Source organism: Camellia sinensis, chromosome 2 (assembly GCF_055761805.1).
Source record: "Camellia sinensis isolate YWXY chromosome 2, ASM5576180v1, whole genome shotgun sequence".
In the NCBI taxonomy this organism is placed as follows: Eukaryota; Viridiplantae; Streptophyta; class Magnoliopsida; order Ericales; family Theaceae; genus Camellia; species Camellia sinensis.
Window position 1 is genome coordinate 95114749 of NC_138962.1, and position 24512 is coordinate 95139260.

The 24512-nt window shown below is 42.9% G+C and overlaps 1 protein-coding gene and 1 pseudogene across 2 annotated transcripts in view; one reads left to right on the forward strand and one right to left on the reverse strand.

Annotated features, from left to right (window-relative positions):
• Positions 1-793: 793 nt before the first annotated feature.
• The window catches only part of LOC114299247 (uncharacterized), a 37740-nt gene continuing 14021 nt past the window's right edge, over positions 794-24512 (reverse strand). The window contains exons 2-3 of the mRNA XM_028243944.2: positions 1879-2051; positions 794-1779 (exon numbers count right to left, since the gene is read on the reverse strand). Of these exons, the coding sequence (XP_028099745.2) occupies positions 1024-1779; positions 1879-2051 (929 nt within the window). The 3' untranslated portion in view covers positions 794-1023. The remainder of the gene's footprint in view (positions 1780-1878; positions 2052-24512) is intronic.
• LOC145820727 (protein STAY-GREEN homolog, chloroplastic pseudogene) lies at positions 20739-22988 on the forward strand (annotated as a pseudogene). The gene is made up of 2 exons (XR_014362815.1): positions 20739-20746; positions 22115-22988. The product of XR_014362815.1 is annotated as a protein STAY-GREEN homolog, chloroplastic pseudogene (transcript).

A 24512-nucleotide genomic window follows, 5' to 3' on the forward strand; every position in this document is an offset into this window, starting at 1 on the left:
CTTTAATATTTTAATTGTTTTTAGGTAGATTAAATAAAAAATTATTTTATTTTATTTTTTAAAAATTAAATAAATTTATTTTTTTAATTAACTAAATTAAATAAATAAAACATCAATAAAAAAATTGTTATTTTTAAAATAAAAATTAAATAAGTTATTTTCAAAAATATTAAATATCAAGTAATGAAATTAAATAAAAAAATCAATAAAAATTAAATAATGAAAAGAAAAGAAAATATCAACAAAAACTTGAAATAAAACATCAATAAAAAAAATCAATAATAATTTATTTTAAAAATTAAGTAAATAAACATCAATAAAAATTAAAAAAATTATTTTATTTTATTTTTTAGTTGAGATTTTTATATTTTATTTTATTTTACTAAATACAATATATAATGAAATCAAATACTATGTATCGTTTATGTATCATTTTACAACGTAATCTCATGAGATTCAAATCCCTCCATTTCTATCTCACGTCCCCTTCAGGACACAATAGTCTCCAAAATATATGAGATTCATAATCCGATGGGACTCCTAATCCGGCCTACAAATTCTCAACCAAACAATATACTCTATAGTAGATTGGACATGAAGTCTAATCTCCCTCCAATCCTTCCAAACAAACACTCCTATAGTTAGTTTAACTGGGATTGGTCTAGTGAGAGCAATTTGGAACCTAAGAGGGTGTGCTCCTTCCAGCTCTCAAATTCAATTCTCACTAAGTGTTATCAATTTCTTGAGACCACGCCCACAGACAGAATCCAAAATTAGTTGAGGTGTACGTAAATTGACCAGACACCCAATCATAAATAATATATATATATATATATATATATAATACAGTTAGTTTGTCACCCATCAGAACACAAACCAGGACTAGGAAGCTTCACACACATAAAAACCACGAGCGCCAAAAAAACTAGTGTTTTATGGACAAAGCTAAATTCTATACCATGAACTAACGAACTATGAAAATTGTCTGTCATACCGGAAGTAAACTTACTGAAGGGATAACTTTCAAGGGAAGAAGGTTGAACGGAATGGATCATACTGATCAAAACGAACTGGACCATCATAGAAACAATGATCCCTCGGCACATCCCTCGGGCTATGGCTACCAAAAGTCTGTGTTCTGTCATAGAAACTAGTACCCCTGAATGTGTCTGCGGGCCAATGAAATGATACTGGCTCATCATAATAACAGGGTTCTCTTGGGGCATCCCGGGCAAAGAAATGGATTGATCTATCAGGGTATAAGCCCATATGCCGGTCAACACTATGGAAACCTCCCAAATCATAGCGTCCCCGTGACGGGACAAAGTATGATGTACCTCGATCGGCATACTGGCCTAATTGATATCGATGAGGTGAATGTATCGAGTGAACAGTTGAATCAGCAGCAATAGAAGCATTTGGAGTGTCTTCTGATACAGCTAAACAAGGACGTTTATTGCCCCTCTGTTGCTCCTGATCCTTTGGGGCAGACACAGGAGTGTCTTCTGATACAACTAAACGAGGACGTTTATTGCCCCCCAGTTGCTCCTGATCCTTTGGGGCAGACACAGCCGGAGACCCACAATTCTTCTCACTGCTCTGCTGCTGTGGTTGAGACTTGGGGTTTGCTGGTGAAGTATATCTAGTGTTTGCCTTTTCAGTCAGCACATTTATGCATTTTTCAAGGTTCCTCAGCGAATAATCAATTTCAAGCTTGTGATCTTCGACGCATTTGATCACAGCCCTCAAAGCAGCTATACTTTTCCTTGCAATAATAGTCTGTAAGCAAGTTAAAGTAAACCATAACCAAGCTAAGGATTGGATCTTACACTACAAATTAAAGATGCACTAAAATGGCAAAACAAGAGACAAAGATACCTCTCCTCTAGTTAAGTTCTCTCTCTTGCAAGTTTCGTCAGCAATCTTTTTCCAGTACTTGAAGTAGTCTTCCAAGATCGGAACTGGTGGGAATTTGTCAACCAACTCAAATGCATGTATAAATCTAACAGCTGCAAGATTCTGCCTCTTTTTGATAAGGCCTTGAACAAAATCTGTAAAAAAGACAATGACCTAGTCGATAGTTGAGAAAAATATCTAATGTTAAACAAGAAATCGCACGGACAAATAAGAACATAATTACATAAAAGTTTAGTGAATCCAAACTAAGCCAAAAGTATTCTTTTTAATGAAGTGCACGAAGGAAACGGCATTATAAGACATTGAGGCTTTCAGTCTCAGAAGTTTGAATTGAAATTCCATTGTGAAGCACTTTCAAATTGTTTTTACTTCTTTTGAAATGTTTTTGTTTCAGTGCTCACCAAAACAACATACCGTAACAAAATTTTGATCCTTGACGATGCCCCCTTTCTCCATTATGCTCAAGAAAAAATGTCACTCCCTCCTTTTCCATCCTTCCCCATCAAGTAGGCAACCTCCCCTTCATCTTTTTCCTTCCTTGTCTTGATTAACCAAAGATCCCACAACATTACCTACAGACACCTCCAAACTACTGCTCATTCTATGCTTCCAAAAATAAATGGAAGAAGAGCCTTGAGGGAAGGAGGCAAGACGAAACTTGCTCAAAATCGCCCTACCGTTCCCAAGGACCCCATCCCTGCTTCCTTTTAGGGTAAGAGATATCGCTGCTGCCAATAGCACGCCATGTATTCAACTATGCCCTAAATCACTCTTCCACCTTCTAACCCATTGAAATATCCTCCTCTATTATACTTCAAAGGTGATGCAGTCCCCTCAACCTTGTGATGAGTTTATCCTTCTATCTTCTTCACCATCACAAAACCTACCTCCAACTCACCATTTTAACCTTAGCCAGAGATGAGAGAACCTCAAATGATTGTGGGGTTTGCACTTAAGTTCGTGAAGCTAAGCTACACAAAAAACACTAAGGAGTTGTGTCTGTATCGAATTTGTCAAACAACAAAACTCATTAAACACTCCTGAATTGATCTGAATATTTTGTCCATTGTTTAGATACATATGAAACACATTGCAAGTTTAAAGAAAATAACTTAGGATCGAATGATAAAATAACAATAATGTGGGTTTATATATTAATCCCTCTTCCTTTAGTTTTTTTAATTTTAGGAATTCTAAACCTGAAAACTTAGAATTTGTTTATGAATATAGCTTTCTAAAATAGATATTATAACTTTTTATTCACACTTTTTTTCTAATATGTGGAATGTAGAAAATAATTCTTATCATTTTGATATAATAAGATATATTCATAATGTAAACAAGGAAGAAATAGTTAATGTTTTCATGTACATATATATATATTTGTTGTCATGTCATCGTAGCCATGTTGTGTCGTATTTGTCTCCCGTGTCTGTATTTGTGCTTCTTAATATTGAAGTGTATGCAATAATAAAGATGCATTGTGGACGAAGAGAAGCAAAGGACTCCAAGTGAGTAAAAAGAACCATTTATTCTGATGTAGTCACTCTGCCTTTCACCATGGTAAGATGACAAACTCATCCATGCAAACCTAATTGGTCAATAATGCCGCATCTTTCTCCATGGATAAAAGAACCGTGTTTATAGCCAAGGATGTATCACCAACAATTCTCAATTTATTAAAAATGTTCTTAAAATTTTTTGTTTATTTTTATTATTATGATAAACATAAATAATTTTACAAGAATTTAATAAGAAAAATTAGTAAAAATATATCAGAAGTTTTTTCTAGTCAATAAAGTCCCTTACTATCACAAATTATTAAATCATCACATAATTAGTTTTGTTGTTTATCAGTTGACCTCCTCCCATATAAAATAATCAACCTATCATCAGAGCAAACAAGTCCAACACCATGAAGCATAATAATGCTTAACCTTTAACAAACCAAGATAACAGATTTTAATAAAATAAATAGAACATATAGAATCGGGTAGAAATTTCAAGTCAACAAACACCATATAATGTAAGGCAACATTGAGGTGGAAATGGAATTGTGACATCAGCAACTAAATTCTTAGACAAATAAGAAAGAATTACAAGTAAAATGTGTCAAGGGACTACCACCTGGTTACAACAGTGAGGGGGAAAAAAAAAAAAAAAAAAAAAAAAAAAAGCCTTTCAGGAAGCTCAACAAAGATCAAGCCTACACATTGGCCAAAAAAAGGGCAGCCTAGAGCACAAGGATCCAGCCACTGTGGGGTCTGGGAAGAATGACCATAGTTTCCATCCCTTCATCCCTTGGACCCCTTATTTTTCCCATTGAGAGCAGGATATAAAAGGGACCTCCAGGCTGCCCTGTTTGGTTCCTGAATAAGAGAGCCCAAATTCCAACTCCCTCCCAAAGACACGTGTAAATATATGGAATGACATGTGTCTTAAACGTCGGTATATAGAGGTACATGTGTTACCTTATAAAGACACATGTCTGGTCTGCATGTTCAGTCACGCTGGCACGCTAGATGCCTCAGTCCTAAACTCCATCATTACGAAGCTTGCTTATTTGACATCCCACAAGAGTCCAGAGTTATAAGCCATCTCATGATTGCAGTGTTCTTACCACATATCTGATCACCATGGTGTTCTTACCATGCGACCCTTTATTGCAGTTGTCAAACCGCATATCTCCTAGCGGTCCCATGGTGGTCAAACTGCATGCCTCATTACCACAGGTGTTGTAACGCGCCACTCATTACCTAGGCCAAGAGGCAAGGTCTAAGTACGATGAAGTCTTCGGCATGCACCATGGGACATTGGGGTTGTGGCTTGGTAGCTAGAGATGAAAGTTCTGCCGTGGCACAATGAGCTACCTTTGGCCAGTCCACCAAGAAAGAGACTGCATCACTAGCTCATGTACAGAGTCTCGAGGACCAAGGCGAATCCTAATAGAATGGTTACTCTGGAATATTCTCTAGCATATTCTAGTAGAATTTCAGTATATCTGAAAAGTTTGTTAAAAGTACTCCTACATTAGACTTGATCAAACTTGGAATACTCATTCTCTTTTAAAGGTAATCACAAGGCTCTTCATTGCTTCTCCATTGAGTGTTTTGCCACTCTAGCAAACTCCTGATCCCAGTTGTCAATACCTTTCTACAATTCAAACCCTTTGAAGTTCGGTTTTCCACCTTTCCTAATCCAGGGAAACCCCTTATTACCGAATCCACAATCTCTTTGTGAGAGGCTCATGCACCTCCATCATTCCACCATCTATTTTTGATGTCGACAACCCTCCGAACACCAAAACTATCCTAGTACGCTATTCATCAAGGAGATCGCAAAATCTATTCCCATGTTGAGCCCTGCCAAAATCTTATTCTCCTACTTCATAAATAACTTTTCCCATGCAGAACACTTCCAACCACCAGACTCTCTAACCCATTGTGCCACCACTCTCAAACTCCCTACCCTAACCATACAATGATGTAAAAACTCCTTCCAACAACCACCACCACACACTCATAAAAAACAACCCAACCCCCTTCCCATTTGAGTATATTGACCTCCATCCATCTCAAAGGACAACTTATTAACAGAAGAGATCATGATGAGCCAACGAGAAACCACGACTGCCCATTAGCTCATCGAGCATCAAACGATAAATGAAACAACCACAGTAAACATTACTATTGAAGAAATAGAAACAATTACAAGTCTCAAATGTGCTAGAAGTATTAGTAATATAAAGATTACTGTGGGAGCCAAATATAGGTAGATGCAGAATAGCCGAATATCATCACTTAGAAAATCAGGATATATATATTATATTCGGGTTCGTCCTGTATGATCCCCGAAGCCGAATAGACTAATCGGCGATAGAAGAAGTTGAACAAAAAGCCGAATGTGAATTGGCATACGACAGAAGCGGCCGAACGAACAATCACGCGATGGATCGAGAGTGGGCCCGACCTTGGGGCCCAAAAGCGAATATAAATAGAGAAATATCAACCAAAGAGAGGTACGTGAGAACAAACTCAAGAAACTTAAAACTCAAGCAAACAAGAGACCTATACTAACTTGTCCGTCGGAGTACTAATTCCGGCACTCCGACCGGAGTGTTAATCCCTTTTTCAGGTGGCGATCAAAGGATCAGGGATGACGTTCAGGACCCCAGAGTATTTCCAAACCTACACTTCCACAGTTTGCGCCGTCTGTGGGAATATTCAAGCTTATTGATGGCGAGCGTCATAGAAGATCCTCCGATAGTCGTTGACGAAACTACACCAAGAGACGACCTCACTCCAAGAAACATGCTGGAAGCATGCTGGGACCGAAGAATATCGTCTCGTGCCGTGCTTTGAACTTTGATTCAGTAGCTCAGACCTCACCCTCAACTTCAATGCATGAGACAATGCAGACGATTATGGATCAGGCAAGGCAAAACGAACAGCTGCTGGAGAACATGATGGCTGAGAATGAGCACCTCTACCAGGATTTGGCCTTAGAGGTGGCGAAATCCCAACAAGCCGCATGCCAGGACCGGGTTCGACCTTCGGGAAAGAAGGATGGTCACCCACGTCGACTTCAGAAACGCAATAATGATAGTGATTCAGACTCACCATCCCTGGAGCCCAGAAAGAAAGGACACGTTGATGTATCCAGCTCATTTGAAGGAAGCCCATATGTGCGGCATAGACAAGGAAGAAGCGATGATTCGGATAAGGAAGATAAATATGACCCATTCGTGCAACGAATTGCCAGGGCTGTGCTACCCAAAAAGTTCAAGGCACCGTCGTTCACCCTCTACGATGGAAAATCATATCACACTGATCATATTCGTCATTACAAGCAAGCAATGACGCTCCATGTTGACGACGAAGCCCTTATGTGTCGAATATTTCCAAGTAATCTGGGACCACTGGCCGTGAGGTGGTACTTTAAACTGGAGCCGGCATCTATTAAGAGCTTGCACCAACTCCAAAAGTCATTCAAAGCGAGATTCATCACTAATGAGGTCTAGCCGAAGCAAGCCGATTCCCTCTGGGCCATGCAAATTAAACCGGAAGAAACTCTTCGTGAATACTTTGCCCGCTACTGGGAGTGCTTTAATCTGGTAGATGATGCTTGCAATGATTCCATGGCCATCACCGCCTTTAAGATGGGATTGCATCCTGATAGCCCCCTTTGCAGTTCATTAACCAGGCGTCCCCTCAAAACCGTCTGGGCATTAATGAAGAAGGTCGAAGAATACTGCAAAGTGGAAGACGATGCCCTTCGAGTCAAAGCCGGACGTAAAGCCGTTGAGACGGCCACGTTGGGAACCGTTCAACCGATTAGAGCCGTGCCATCAAGAAGCCCCGAGCGGCATAATCGGCCTAAACAAGACAAAAGGCGTGACTCGCACCGATCAAACGACTAATGTTCACATCGAGCTAATGAACAGTATCAAGTGGATAGCAGGCCCACAAGGCGTTCGGGCAAGAAATACACGGAGCTGACAGAGCCAATCAATAAGATTCTATCAAAAGTACAACACCTTTCGTTCTTCAAGTGGCCTCCCAAGATGACGGGACCTCCCGATGCGAGGAGACAGGATAAACGATGTGAGTATCCTAAAGATCATGGTCACGACACCGATAATTGTTATGCATTGAAAGATCACCTTGAAGAATTGGTGCAAGACGGCCGTCTCACGCAACATGTCCGAAAGAACAATTCAACAAACACAGTAGCTCTACGGCCGGAGTCACCTCCTCTTGGTGTAATTCATATGATATACAACATGCCGGCATCACCCGAGGTGCATACAGTCCAGTTGCCATCTGGCTTCCATAGCCCAATGACGCCAGTGAAACGGCCCCACGACACTGGAAAGATCAGTTTCAATGACAGTGATCTAATTGGAGTAACGCACCCCCACATTGATCCCCTCGTCATCGAGCTACGCGTAAACAGATTCACCATCGAGCGTGTTCTCATTGACCAGGGTAGCACTTCAAAAATAATGTATTACAAAACTTTCGTCAAACTTGGTTTTACCGACTCAGAGCTATCTCTGACTGATTACCCGTTATTCGGCTTCAATGCTAACCCGGAGTATCCTTTGGGCAAAATTACATTACCAATATAGGCCAGCACTAGATCAGTAGACGTAGAATTTCTGGTTGTCAACCTTCCTTCACCGTATAATCTCATCATGGGCGGAACTTGGTTACATACGATACAAGCCGTGCCAAGCACCTACCACCAACTACTTCGTTTTCCGACTGAATACGGTATCGAAGAAATTCGCGGCTCTTAGAAATCGGCGCAAGCATGGTACCTTCTAGCTGCAAAGAGACCAAGAGAACTGCAAGTACATTCAATTGAGGTACCGGATAGGGAGAGCCTCGAAGACATTGGGAGGATCCCAAGTGAAAAGGCAACCGAAGCCCTGCATCGGGTCGAAATTGATGGAAGTCCTGACAAGTTCTTCATGATCGGCGCTTCCTTGGATAAAGTTGAACGGCAAGAGTTGGTATCCTTCTTACTCGGCAATATTGATGTGTTTGCACGGTCCCCATACAAGATGCCAGGAGTGGATCCATCAGTGACCCAACACTGCTTAAACGTTGATCCGAAATGTAAGCCAATTATTCAGAGAAGTCGGCGGTCAGCCGTGGAGCATACTTTGGCCATTGTCGAAGAAGTAGATCGGTTACTTGACACCGGAGTGGTTCGCGAAGTAACCTATCCTACATGATTGTCTAATATTGTGGTCGTAAAGAAGAAGAATGGCTCTTGGCGAGTCTGTGTGGATTTCATGGACTTGAACAAAGCCTATCCCAAGGACTGTTTTCCCCTGTCCAGAATAGACCAACTCGTAGATACAACGGCACATCATCAACGCATGAGCTTCTTGGATGCCTACAGGGGCTACCATCAAATTGCCATGCATCTGGAGGATCAAGAAAAAACCGCATTCCTCACTCCAAGAGGAACCTATTGCTATAAGGTCATGCCTTTTGGATTGAAGAATGCGGAGGCAACTTATCAAAGATTAGTGACTGCCATGTTCAAGGAACAACTCAGCCGTACCATAGAAGTATACATCGACGATATAGTGGTCAAATCCAAGGAAAAGCACTCCTATCTAGCCGATTTGTCAGAAACATTCGGCATCCTTCGAGAGTACAAGATGAAATTGAACGCTTCTAAGTGTGCATTCGGCATCGGTTCCGGCAAATTCCTTGGCTACATCGTTAACCACCGCGGAATCGAAGCCAATTCGAGGCAAATCATGGCAATTCTAGAGCTTGAATCCCCTCGGTCAATCAAAGAGGTTCAGAAGCTGATGGGAATGGCCGCCGCGCTCAACAGGTTTATCAGTCGTTCCACAGATCGTTGCCGACAATTCTTTCACACACTTCGGCAAGGCAGAGCATTTGATTGGACCCCCGAGTGCCAGGCCGCTTTGGACGGCCTGAAGTCTTATCTCCGATCAGTACCACTCTTGGCAACACCTGTGGCCGGCGATCCACTCATTTTGTATCTGGCAGTATCCGACCGGGCAGTCAGCGTCGTACAGTTAAGGAAAGAACTTGGGGAGCAGCGACCAGTTTACTATGTGAGCAAAGCTATGGCCGACGCCGAAACACGTTACCTTCCATTAGAAAAGCCTATCCTTGCTCTCGTCATGGCTGCAAGGAAACTAATGCACTACTTTCAGGAGCATACCATTGGAGTACTAATAGAATATCCCCTCTGGTCAGCGCTCTGCAGCGCGGAAGCATCGGGACGCGTCTCAAAATGCGCTCTTTAACTCGGCCAATATGATATCCAGTCTCTACCCAGAACTTCCATCAAAGGGCAAGTGCTTGCCGACTTTGTAACCGAATTCACAGGATCCCTCGCCGACTTTAGGTGTGATCAAGTGCAAACTGAGCCCAACTGGAGAATGTATGTCGGCGACGTTTGGCAGATGTACTGCGACGGGTTATCCAACCAGCGTGGCAGTGGGGCTGGCGTAGTAATCATGACCCTCGAGGGGGCAATAATCGAACAGGCCGTCAAATTGGGATTCGACGCATCGAACAATGAGGCCGAATACGAAGCACTGCTAACCGACCTGCGAAATGCACTTCACCTCGGTGCGCGACGTCTTTTTGTTTTCTGTGACTCAAAGCTAGTAATCAACCAGTTGAAAGGGGAATATGTAGCAAAAAATGACCGCATGCCAGCTTATATGAAAACAACAAATTCTTTGCTCGCGAAATTTGAGCACCACGAACTGAATCAAATAACCCAGGATCAGAACACGCATGCAGACACCCTAGCTTGCTTAGCCTCTGCTATCAACTCAGAAATTAAGCGGACAATCGAAGTAGGGTTCATCCCTGAGCCGAGCATTGCCTCTTCAGAATCAGTTCAGGTCAACGTTATCGAGCCGGGTCCAAGTTAGATGGACCCTATCGCCGCATTCTTATCTTCAGAGCAACTCCCGATGGATAAGAAAGAAGCACACAAACTGTGAAACAAAGCCAGAGGATACCACTTGAATCCGCAGGGGAAGCTCTACAAAAAATCTCTCTCCGGGCCGTACTTAAAGTGTGTTCACTCGGATAAGTCGAGGAACTTTTGTCTGAAATACATGAAGGCAGTTGTGGTGCCCATTCAGGTGGACGTTCTCTAGCTCATCGCGCTGTATTTCAGGGGTATTATTGGCCGACCATGCGAATCGATGCCGAGTGTTATGTCAAGAAATGTGGTCAATGCCAGAAGTTTTCCCCCTTAACTCATCTGCCAACCGAGGAGCTAAATTCTATCACTAGTCCTTGGCCGTTCGCTCAATAGGGGCTTGATATTGTTGGACCGTTACCACAGGCCTCAGGCAACAAGCGATTCCTAATTGTTGCGACGGATTATTTCACAAAATAGGTCGAAGCAAAGGCACTAACACATATTCGAGATTCCAACATTAAGCGTTTTGTATGGAAAAACATCATAACAAGGTTCAGCATACCACAAGCATTTGTTTCTAACAACGGCACCCAGTTTGATTATGGCGTGTATCGAGAATTGTGCAACACTTATGGTATCCGACCCTACTTTTCCTCGCCGGCTTACCCCTAAAACAATGGTCAAACAGAGGCCACCAACAAGGTTATTTTGGACGGCATCAAGAAAAGGCTGGAGAAAGCTAAAGACAGATGGGTCGAAGAGTTGCGTAGTGTGCTGTGGGCTCATCGCACTACTCTGAGGCGATCGACTGGGGAAACGCCATTTGCTCTATGCTTCGGAACCCAGGCAATCATCCCCCTGGAGATCGGCCTCCCAACCTTGAAATCAAAGGTTTTTGACATAGGCCGAAATGACATGATGTTGGCCTTGGACTTGACTCTGATTGAAGAACGCCGAGACCGTGCCCTTGCTTCCATAGCACGGTACCAGCAATAGCTCGCTAAGTCGTATAATCAATGTGTTCAGCTACGCCGTTATACACCAGGAGAATTAGTCCTCAAGAAAGTGTTTCCCGCTGCTAAGCATCCGGCTGACGAAAAATTGGGTCCTAACTGGGATGGCCCCTATCAGATTGACTCAATCGCTGGGACAGGGGCATATCGGCTCAAAGACATGGATGGAAGAAGCTTGCCGCACCCGTGGAATTCCACACACTTGCGTAAATTTTATCATTAAGTTAACTTGTATGGCACGACAGCTTGTTTTGATTTTACGCCGTGTATATCTTTCTTTTTTCAATACAATGTTCTCTCTTACCTAATGAGTTCTGGTTGTGTGAGCGAGCCCCCGAATTCGGAGCGCCCTTCGTGGAAGTCATGATTGGCCAACATAAAAAGCCTCCGAATTCAGAGCGCCCTTCATGAATGACACGTTTGGGCCGAATAAGCCTCTGAATTCGGAGCACCCTTCGCGGAAGTCACGATTGGCCAACACAAAAAGTCTCCGAATTCGGAGCGCCCTTCGTGAATGACACGTTTGGGCCGAATAAGCCTCCGAATTCGAAACGCCCTTTTTGGAAGTCACGATTGGCCAACATTAAAAGCCTCCGAATTCGGAGCACCCTTCGTGAATGACACATTTGAGCCGAATAAGCCTCCGAATTCGGAACGCCCTTCGTGGAAGTCACAATTAGCCAACACAAAAAGCCTCCGAATTCGGAGCGCCCTTCGTGAATGACACGTTTGGGCCGAATAAGCCTCTGAATTCGAAGCGCCCTTCGTGGAAGTCACAATTGGCCAACACAAAAAGCCTCCGAATTCAGAGCATCCTTCGTGAATGACACGTTTGGGCCGAATAAGCCTCCGAATTCGGAGCGCCCTTCGTGGAAATCACGATTGGCCAACACAAAAAGCCTCCAGATTTAGAGCGCCCTTCGTGAATGGCACGTTTGGGCCAAATAACCTCTGAATTCGGAGCGCCCTTCGTGGAAGTCACGATTGGCCAACATTAAAAGCTTCTGAATTCGGAGCGCCCTTCATGAATGACACGTTTGGGCCGAATAAGCCTCCGAATTCGAAGCGCCCTTCGTGAAAGTCACGATTGGCCAACACAAAAAGCCTCCAAATTCAAAGAGCCCTTCGTGAATGACACGTTTGGGCCGAATAAGCCTCCGAATTCGAAGCGCCCTTTGTGTAACTCACGATTGGCCAACGCAAAAAGCCTCCGGATTTGGAGCGCCCTTCATGAATGACACGTTTGGGCCGAATAAGTCTCCGAATTCGGAGTGCCCTTCGTGGCAATCACGATTGGCTAAACATAAAAAGCCTCCGAATTCGGAGCGCCCTTCGTGAATAACACGTTTAGGCCGAATGATTCTCCGAATTCAGAGCTCCTTTCGTGGATATTGTGATTAACGTAAAGTAGTAGACATAACTTAATCTACAAGCGTTGACCGAAATAACATATAGACATTCAGAATAATATGTTTTATTCAATAGATCATAAGTACATGCTTTACATAAAAATATATATATATAATACATCAAAAATTATTCGACTCTGCCCTTATCATCAGTCTTCTCGGCTTCGAAAGTCTCGAACGGAAAAGTATAACTCTGATATAAGGGTGACGCCGGATCAACGCTCGTGGCCTGAAGAGCCTTGATCCATCCATGCTTAAATTCGCAATTTTCGCATCGGCAGACTTCCTCAGCTAGTTTTTCCTTCGTCTTCTCTATTCCAATTTTTCAGCCGTCATGAAAGCCTTTTTCTTAGGACCTAGCCTTCACAAATTCTATTGCGAACATAATGGCCGTATCTCGGTCGGCAATCGCGTGATCCAGAATCCGGCGATTTACTCGCTCAGCGACAATGGGATTCACTTGACTCACCGAATGAGTCTCAGAGGTGTTAGCTTTCTTCAGCTCATTTTTGACCTTTTCCGCGCGTGCTTGCAAGCTCTAAATGCGAGCATCCCTTTGCTCTATCTCTCTTCGTGCAGCACGTAGACGCATGCCGATTTCATAGGAGGTATACAAACCCTTCATTGCTCCATGAAAGCCCTCCCGAAAAACTTCATAATCAACCCGGCCGACCATGGACTGCTAAACTTCTAGCGGAAAAATTTGTCGAGCGAACTCGACTACTACATTTGGGTTGCGGATGATTGAATCCGCTTCCGTCATCGGTTTGTTCCCAACAAAAACCGAAAAACTCAACGTCTACGGTGTCACACTGGTTTCACCTTTCGAGCGAGGGGAGTTACCTCGTTGTTGTTTTTTCTTCCAAGGTGACCTGCTTCGGTGACATGGGAAATGGCGCTTTTCACGCTCCCTCGACGTCCTACTCCCAGTGCGCGTAGGCTCGCCACCTCGATTCATCTTTGAGTCCAGTTCCGCCAGTGTCCTACCTTCCTCTCTGCTGTTAAAGAATAGTCTTCTTGCCATCCACAGTTGTCCACACTGTTTTTTTCCTCTCCCAATTTGTTGGATTTGAACGCAACAATGGCACCTCTGCGCACGCAGCCCCCACCCCATTTATTGATTACGGGGACAGCACTCCCGAGGCGATCTCATCAATGCTCGCGTTCAAGGCCTTGCGCCGATAAGTTCATGTGCCCCAGCCATTCCATGAACCACCGATATTCGGCATTCCGGTTCATTCCTTAACTGGGGCAAGAGCAAATTCGTTAATCTAATCAGCTAAATTTCAAAGCGTTGCGCCAATAAGTTCATGTGCCCCAGTCATTCCATGAACCACCGATATTCGGCGTTCCGGTTCATTCCTTAACTAGGGCAAGGGCAGATGCGTTAACCTTAGCAAATGCGTTAACCTTAGCAGCTAAGGATTCGTCAACCTAATCGGCCAAATTTCAAGGACTTGCGCCGATAATTTCATATGCCTCAGCCAATTCATGAACCACCGACATTCGGCATTCCAGTTCATTAGCTGGGGCAAGGGCATATTTATTAATTTATTCGTTAATCTAATCGGCCAAATTTCAATGCGTTGCGTCGATAAATTCATGTGCCCCCGCCATTCCATGAACCACCGATATTCGGCGTTCCAGTTCATTCCTTAACTAGGCCAAGGGTAGATGCGTTAACCTTAACGACCAAGGATTCGTCAACCTAATCGGCCAAATTTCAAGGACTTGCGCCGATAATTTCATATGCCTCAGCCAATTCATGAACCATCGCTATTCGACGTTCCAGTTCAATAGCTGGGGCAAGGGCATATTCATTAATTTATTTGGCTAAATTGAAAAGATACGCAGCAGTCTAATCAGCATCGATTTAATCGGATGTTTAATTTACTCATGATCTTACATCCTACTGGATTGTTAATTACCACATGCAACAAACAGAAAAGCAAAGGAAATTTTCATTAATAAATTGAGTACAGAGTAGTCATTTTACACATGAAAATTACCCTACATTTAACTTCTAACTGAAGTAAATAAACAAAAATCTACTAACCAAAAATCTACAAAAACTATGCATGGAAGATACCTAACAAAAATCAAAATGTCACCCTAGTCAATCTTCAGGGTCAGACTCCAGCGGCTCAACGTCCACCTGCTCATATGGAATCGGCTGCACCAATGTCACATTAGCGGCAGTGAGGGCTTTGAACCAGCCGTGTTTGAAGCCCCAATTATCGAACCTCCACATAGTTCTCCAAGGCGACGTCCTTCCAACTTGGAACGCTTTGGAACTCTCGGAGTCCAGCTATTTCCTTCACCTTCTTTGACTCTTCCAAATCGGCTTCCAGTTTGGCAATCACCTCCTTGGCTAACTTGAGCGCGTCTTCGCTTGCGTTAGCCCTCTCTTCAACGGCCAACCTGAGCTAGTCAAAACTCTTTGCTTTTTCTGCCTCGACGTCGGCTCTTGCACGCTCCTCCGCCGCTCTCGCCGCCTCGGACTCGGCCCTTTGAGACGCCTTCACGGCCTTGCTTTTCTCATTTTCAACTTCGTTTTTCAAAAAGCCGATCTGTTCAATAACATCGTGTTGACGGCGGCCGATCTCGGCTATCCTATCCGCCGTCTGCAAAACAAGGAATTACAGTTTAAAAAAATAATAATAATAATAAAATATATATAGGCGGAAGACTGCAGATAATGCTTAAGTCACGTACCAATAGGAATGGCAACGGGCCGGGGCTGGGCCGGGGACCACACTCCCCGTCTCCGATCCCCGAAGGTTAAAAAATCCCTGTCCCTGTCCCTGTCCCTGTCCCTGTCCCTGTCCCTGTCCCCGTCCCCGATCCCTGGCGGGGAAACCCATCACCCCCCCGTCACCGTCCCCTAACGGGGATCGGGTTTCCCCGACCACGAATAATCCCCGATTTTTTTTTTTTTTTTTAATTTTGTTCAAGAATAACAAATTAACATAACATATCTAAGTACCAACAATCATCATCAACAAATCTAAATTAAAAAATAATAATAATCTGAAAAAAAATATATATATATACATATGTTTTCATCATCATCAACAGATATAAATTTAAAAAAAAATAATTTGAAAAAAAAAATATATATATATATATATATATGTTTTCATCATCACTAACAAGATCAGATCACAGAGAGAGAGAGAGAGGGATAACAAATTTGAGTACAGATCTAACAGATCTAATCGACGGTGGCTATGGCGAGATCGACGGTGGCTGTGGCGGTGGGTTCAGTGGTGGTGGTGAGAGAGAGACGGACCTTCTGCGAGTGATAGTGGTTGGTGGCTGTGGCGGTGGGTTCGGTGGTGGTGAGAGAGAGACGAACCTTCTGCAAGTGAGAGTGAGAGACCAACAAGATCAAATCACAGGAAAAGAGAGAGAGAGGGGGGGTCGAGGCCAGCGGTGGTAGTGGGACAAGGCGACTGTGAGAGTGAAAGTGAGACTGAGAATTGAGAGAGAGAAGAACGAGAGTTGACAGAGAGTAAGAGAGAACGCGAGACTGAGAGTGAGAGAGTGAGAGACCAGTGACTGAGAGTGAGAGTGAGAGACCAGTGTGTGAGGTAGGGTTTGGTTTGGTTTGGTTTGGTTTATTTTATATATATATATAAGGGGTATAAAAGTAATTTTACTTCGGAGAAGTTCGAGGATGGGGCCGAGGTCAGGGACGAGGCCGAGGACGGGACGGGACCGGGCCAGCGCGGGGCTTGAACACTAATCACCATCCCCGGCCCGAAACAGATCGAGGATTAATTTTCAAATATCGTCTTCTCCCCGTCGAGGGTATTTTTCGGGAAAAAATCGCTCAAATCAAGACCGGGATCGGGGATCCCCGTCGGATCGATTTCAAATTGCCATCCCTACGTACCAATATGGCCGATTAAGCAGCTAATGCTATTGACATCAAATCTGGCTCTGCCCGAAAAGTCGCTCTGTCAACCGGCAGCGAAATTGAGGAAGCCATGCTCAAGGCCACAGCCGGATCTCTCAGAGCCGACGCATCGGACGCAATCGGTACATTCTTTATCCTTGGTTGGACAATGAACGGCACAACCGAGTCCGATTCCTCCAAGCGCGGCCGTTTATCAGTAAGTATTTCCTTAGGGTCGACTTCGCGCTCGGCGGGACGCTTTTCCCCCCTCTACTCGGCCTCCTGATCCAACTGTTCGCTTATCTGATCCGTCTCGGCCGTTTCAACCTGCTCCATCTCGGTATCCGGCGGAGAAGACTCAGCCACGGCAACAGGGGGAGGTTCAGATCGATTGGTCTCGACCCTCTTCCGGGCGGCCATCCGTTCGGCATTTTTCCTCCTGGCCAGCTGCGTGAGTGACTCCCCAGCCATGTTTTCAGGGTACGTGCCAGGAAGGTCTCCTAAGTCAGTAAAAATATCTTCAAAGGCGACGTCACATCGGCCTGAAGTGGATGAGGGGTTGGATTGATTAAGGCCGGCTTCTTCGAAAGCCAAGTTCAGAGCCTCGTCAACTTCTTCGGCTTCCAAAGTAGACTGATTCGGCTGTTCGGCAACTTCTTCGGCTACTTGTTCTTCCGCCTGCTCCGAATCAAAAGCTTCAAAACCAATCTGCCTAAGGTTTTTGAAGTTAGGGAAGATAAGAGCCGTGAGCTGCTGTTCGCCCCTCGGAATCGGAATGTTGTCTGCAGCCGAAAAGGTTGTGTAAGTCGGCTTGTATCTGAGAAGTATATGGGCCGCCCGCCCTTGCTTCTGGAGGTTTGGACGGCCAAAGAACTGGAGTGCGATTTTGATTTCCGCAAGCATAGCGTCGTCGGCCGAAATCAGAACTTTCTTCAAATCGTTGCCAGCATAAATAAAACGATAAGTGCATGGAAGGGAAGCTGAGTAAATATATAGCAAATACATGTAAGAAACTATACGGCCACCTGGTTTGCCTTTGCGTCTAGGCACAAGATCTAGGCGATCTTCGCCCTCGCCGAATTCCCAGTTGCCTCAGACAACGACCATGACATCGCCAACTCGCTTGTCAGAGCTGGCAAGTATAGTCACCAAATGATGGTCGGTGTCCTTAGCCTTGAGAAAGTAATGCCCCTACAAGCCAAAAGATTTGGCCAAGGCATAGCAATGCCGAATGGCAAGCATACCAAAATTGATCCTAAGGCGTCGGTTCAACTCTACAATTCCCATTATGATTCAGTAAAAATTAACATTAGATTGGGAAGGGATTAGACCCAAATGGTGAAGGACGGCCCTAAAAATGGATGAAGGGGAAAACGGACTCCGCCCTTAGCAATTGATAGGAAAGGAAAAATGATTGTACTCTCATCAGTCCTCTCCATATCAAGTGTGCTCTCTACCACAAGTGACAAGCGGACATCGTTAGGAATGGCAAAATGGCGTCGAAAACCAGAAACTCAATCCACAGAAAGAAAGGCTTTCAAATGTTTGGCATCCTAGCCTGTTTAGGGAGTATGCTAAACCAAAAACAAACAAGGAAATGGGATTTGAAATGGAGGAGAAGAGAACTTACAGGAAGCGGAGAAGTCAATGAGAAACAGGAGGAAGTTGCAGAGGTCGCGAAATGTAGGTGTTATACTAAAAGGCGAACCATAAACTTTGAGTATTCGAAAAACATACATTCGAAAAGACAGTTTTAAATCGCAATAAATGAAGGAAGCGTACAAAGGGGCGGGAAATTGTAATGATGACCAAAAAGCATATGCGTTCTGACACTTACGTTGGAATGAGGTTAACCGTCGAATTTTTGTTTTGACTTTTCAAGTTCGAAACCAAACACGCCGACTAACTGGTGTTAGTAGGATGTTTGGGGGGCAATTGTGGGAGCCGAATATAGGTAGATGCAGAATAGCCGAATATCATCACTTAGAAAATCAGGATATATATATTATATTCGGCTCCGTCCTGTATGATCCCAAAGCCGAATAGACTAATCGGCGATAGAAGCAGTTGAACAAAAAGCCGAACGTGAATTGGCATACGACAGAAGGGGCCGAACAAACAATCACGCGATGGATTGAGAGTGGGCCCGACCCTGAGGCCCAAAAGCGAATATAAATAGAGGAATATCAACCAAAGAGAGGTACGTGAGAACAAACTCAAGAAACTTAAAACTTAAGCAAAAAAGAGACCTATACTAACTTGTCCGTCGGAGTGCTAATTCCGACACCCCTGACCGAAGTGTTAATCCCTTTTTCAAGTGGCGATCAAAGGATCAGGGATGACGTTCAGGACCCAGAGTATTTCCAAACCTACACTTCCACAATTACTAAGCTAGTGAAACAACATGAAGGATAAAGGCGCTGGGTCAAAGCTAAACTAAAAATGAGAAGTCTAGTTTTCTTGATTGTAGTGTTGGACCCTTTATGACACCTTCAATTCACACTTATACAGCGGCTGGGGCAACAGTTTCAAATCTGGACAAATTTAAGCACTGTACTTTGTAAAGCGACATGTGTTCCATGTTTACACACCACTTCCAGACCGATGACCTGCATTTTTTGGTGGTATGTATGCCTCTATGAACAACCACCCACTCGCTTAAAATTCTACCCATTTTCATGAAAAGCCTTTGAATGTGCTTACAATTTCCAATCCTAAATATGTGCCTATCTTCTGAACAAGATGAGGCCATGTGTCCCACGCTTTCCTTGCCACTAGTAGCCCCATTTCCCACGTTCTCTCATGGTTTTCCTCTATGAACAATCACACACAACCTGCGACAACTGCCCTAAAATCCTCACAATGTGTCTCTCCCCAAGCTTTTAAGAGCTATCCCCATTAACATAGAAAGTGGTACAATTTGAAATAACTAAATAAAATCAGCAGGGGTGCCTTAGATCTTGCCAAGTGTCTTGTATTCAAGCTAAAAGCCATCCCTACTGAACTTCTTAAAAGTTAAGGAGAAAATAAGGGATGGGGTGTTGAGTTTGACACAACAAATATACATTTTTATTAATAAATCCAGTGTTTTCAAAGGTGTTCTTGAGGCGCACATCAAGGCGAATTGTGCCAAAAACGCACCAAGGTGTGATTTTTTGTGCAAAACACTTACTAAGCGTAAGCCTCACTGGCTGAAGCATTCGCCTCAGATGCCCATCATGCGCTTTTCATGCATATACGCATTTTGTGATTTGGAAATAGGGGCAAAAAAAAAAGTACCAAAGTGGTAGAGACAGAGACGATCGAGCTTCTCTTCTCCAAACGACTTCGACATAGACGATCGATCTTCTTCCCTTTGCCTTCGACTGAAATTGAGACAACTGTGAGCAACATAGGCTCCAACATTGACTTCCATTGAAAGATGTTCAACCTTCATGTTAGTTCTCTCTCTCTCTCTCTCTCTAACCCTCTTTATTGTTGTCTCTCTCTTTCTTTGGGACTCTTTTTGTTGGGACTCTCGTTCTTTTTCTTTGGGACTCTTTTTGTTGGAACTCTCTCTAAGTCTCTTTGTTTGGCCAGAAGAGAAAGCCTTCATTTATTAAAAAACTAATGGGCATTTGTTATTATTTTTAGTTGAAGTTAATGACCTCCTTTATTAATTTATAAAATGGTCTGTGTGTGTTTTAAAGTTTTAATGGTATCACTTTTTTAAGATTTTTTCTTTACAGGTTATTGTATCGTTGGCTTATTTTTTTCTTCTTTTTTTTTTTTCTTTTATCTGTACAGAATTTATTAATTCAATTTTTTTTTATGCCTATAATGGTTTTTATAAATTTTATTTTCCAATCCTTTTATATATATATATATATATTGATGGTATATTTAATTAATTTAACATTTTATAAAAACAAAAAATTCAAAACTTAAAAGGCTTACACACGCCTCACCTTATCCAAACTAAAATGCTTCGCCTTGCACTTTCGCCTTTAAAAGCTTTGAATAAACCCACCAATACACAAGACACTAGTTGAATTTTGTAATAAGACATTAAGGTTAAATATGGAGAGGTAATAGAGACAGAAGAGAGAAAAGAAAGAACACAAAGGTTTAACGTGGTTCAACCAATATTGTCCTACATCCACACAGGAAAAGCCTTATGGACTACATCTTTCATTCACTCAACTTAATACTCTTGTTTACATGATACACCATATATATAGAGTAGGAGATACAATCAAATCCCTTCAGTTAAGGAATTAAAATAAATTAGATACAAAAAATCATAATAAGAACAAATCATGGGATCTCCTTATATTTTGATATTTTCTATATCTTCTAATATCTTTGACAACATAAAATTATCTCCAACACTGCCCCTCAAGTTGGAACACGGAACAGTTAAAGTGAAGTGTCCAACTTGAACTCAAAAATAAGATGATCATTGCAAACAACTATAATGAAGTTGTCGAAAGACAACAACAATTGTAATCACTCCCTTCAATGACAACTTCAAAGAACATAAGTAAGGAATCAACATCTTGCAACAAAGAAACGTGCATAGAATTAATTACGATGGCAGCAAGAGAAACCAACAGAGAGAGAGAAAGCAACAAGGAAGAAGTAATGGCAAATCACCACAAACAAAAAGGCTAAAAAAACGGTGTCCCACAAAGAATGCTACCAAGGCCAAAAATAATAATAAAAAAAAAAGAACAAAATATGTGCTTACCATATCAGCGCGGGGACCCTAAAAGGCTAGAGAAGAAGCCAGTAAACTCGGCGTATCACAGAACAATGCTACTGAATACACTGGTAGCCCCGAAACAAGTAAAAATCACAAAGTTTGCTTACCACATTAGCAAACTGGTGGTCAACTCAAGGAAGAGAGAAAAACACCTTGATAACAAAAAAATGTGGAGTAAGAAAACAATCTACAAAGAAACAAGCCTAGGGTTTGGTAGGCTCTAATACCAAATTGAATTTGTAATAAGGCATTAAGGTTGAATATGGAGAAATAATAGAGACAGGAAAGAGAAAAGAAAGAACACAAAGGTTTAACGTGGTTCAGCCAATAGTTGCCTACATCCACACACACAAAGTCCTATAGGCTATATTTTTTATTTACTCAACTCAATACTCTTGTTTACATATGTAGAGAAGTTGTTAAAACCTATCAAACCTATCACCTACTTCACCCACTAAACCTAACCCACTACACCACTACCACCTCACCTATTCCACTAAACCTAACCCACTACACCACTACCACCTCCACTTTACCTACTCCATCTACCACCTACTACCACCTACTCTTCTATATATAGGAATCATTGTAACATTCAAAATATAAATCAATAATACAATCAATATCTATACAATTCTCTATTTCTCTTTACATTATATTTCTACATGGTATCAGAGCTATAAGATTTAAGCCTGTATTTCTTTGTCACCGGCGGGCAGCCGGCCGGCAACTTTGCCTTTGCTGCCCGCTGGAATTTTCTATCTGAGCTAAAGCCTTCCTCACTCTCTCAACTTCACCAAAACAGCTCTCTTTTCATCCACGGAAGAAGATCACCCAAGAAGCACCAATCTATTGTCCCTGTTGCAAGGTTGTTTGGGCCCGCAATCTTTGAAGCTTCAAAGCTGCAGGTTCTGTTCCTAGGAGTTGATGAAAAGAAGCATCCAGGGAAGCTTCCAAGAACTTATACACTCACACAAAGTGATATAACCTCTAAGCTCACTTTGGCCATCTCTCAATCAATAAACAACTCTCAGTTACAGGGGTGGTACAATAAGTTTCAGAGAGATGAAGTTGTAGCAGAGTGGAAGAAAGTCCAGGAGAAAATGTCTCTCCATGTTCACTGTCACATAAGTGGTGGCCACTTTCTATTAGATCTCTGTGCTAGGCTCAGATTCTTCATCTTCTCCAAGGAACTCCCTGTGGTTTTGAAGGCCTTTGTACATGGAGATGGGAATTTGTTCAACAACTATCCAGAATTAGAGGAAGCTCTGGTTTGGGTATATTTTCACTCCAACATTCCAGAATACAACAAGGTGGAGTGTTGGGGGCCACTCAAGGATGCTGCAGCACCTTCTAAGGTTAGTAGTTGTGGGTCCTACAAAGACAAAGGAGATGAAACCCCATCAGTAAGCAGCTGGAACACGCCGAACCTTCCATCATCTCTGCCACATTCAACACGATCCCCGAAGACATCATGTTGTTCCCACTTTCTTTATTTTATATATATACATATATATATATCTTTTTATTATATTATATTAAAAAATTAAAAAAAAAATAAAAAATCATCATCTCTCCTCCGTTTGATTTCGAACTCTATTATTTTTATTTATTTTCTCCAAACCACTTTCCTTATTTCCCCCATCTTTCATTTTTGATTTCAAATATATTTTTATTATTTCTTTCTTTATTTTTCTTTCACATTATTTTTAATCTTTTTCCAATTCCATTCATACCATATAGCTTTGCACACCAAACCATATTTTATTCATCTCAGGGATCAACCCCGATCACAATTTTACAAAAAAAAAAAAAAAAAAAAAAAAAAAAAAAAAACCAACAACAACACCACCAAAAGCTTTGTTTTCTTTTCTGCAGCCGGCCACCCACCGACCTCACTTCTTCGCCTATTCCGCCGGTCTCTTCTTCTTGCCTCCGTCCTGGACGGCCCTTGCCGGTGTTGCCTCCGTGTTTCCCACTCCACTGGGCATAATCACTACTCCCTGCTCCTCCACTGCAGCATATGGCGGCCCTCCAAATCGGAACATCACGGTGGCCTTCCGCTTCAGCTCCTTGTTTTCCGTCTTCAGCACACTTATCTCTGCTCGCGCATCCTTATACATGCGTTGGAGCAGAGCCAGTTGGGCGTTTAACTGCTGCACCTCATTTGTCCTACTCTGCAGCCGGTTCGACAAATTTGTAACCGCAGTCATGGTTTCCACACATGACTTCAAGGTATACTGATTGGCCTCCACATCCGACTGCACTGCCATTCTTTGCTCCACCGACCGCATCGGAAAGTTCAACGGAGCAAAACCAGAGGTGTTTGGTTGAGGTTCACGGGCCACCGCACCTGTTATCTCTCCTGTTGACTCGTTGAGGTCGGGAAAGAGAGTGAGTAGACCTCGAGAAGATGAGGCCATATTCTGGGTAGCTGAACGGGAAGAAGAGGCCATTGTTCAGATGTTTCAGAATGCAAATATTCAGATGTTTCAGAATGAAAATTTTCAGAGGTTTCAGACTGGTTTGTTATGCTTCCCAGCCTCCGCCTCCGCTTCGGTTTATAAAGACCATGACGAAGAGGCCGACACGCGCACTGTCGATCACGTGCATCGCCGCGTGTCTGGCGCGCCTTTTGATGGCTCGACGCTTTCTGTCGGGCACGTCTTTTGATGAAGTGGCGCGATTTTTGAGGGCTCGATATATATATATCTACATGTATCTCTTTTGGGCAGCCTATATACACACTCATATAGTGTCTTCTACAACGGTCCGGCATGACCTCGTAAACTGTCCTACTACATCTGTCCGGCACACCTTTTTATGGATTGGGCACGCCTTTTGATGACACGCTTTTTGAAAGATTGGGCACACCTTTTGAGGGTGCGACTTTTTAGGGGTCCGACAAGACTCTGTAAACTGTCCCGACATTGATTCCGGTTAGCTCCTTCATGGGTCCGACAAGACTCTGTAAACTGTCCCGACATTGATTCCGGTTAGTTTCTACAAGGGTCCAGCAAGACCCCGTAAACTGTCTTCTACAACGGTCCGACATGACCCCATAAACTGTCTGCTACATCGGTCTGACA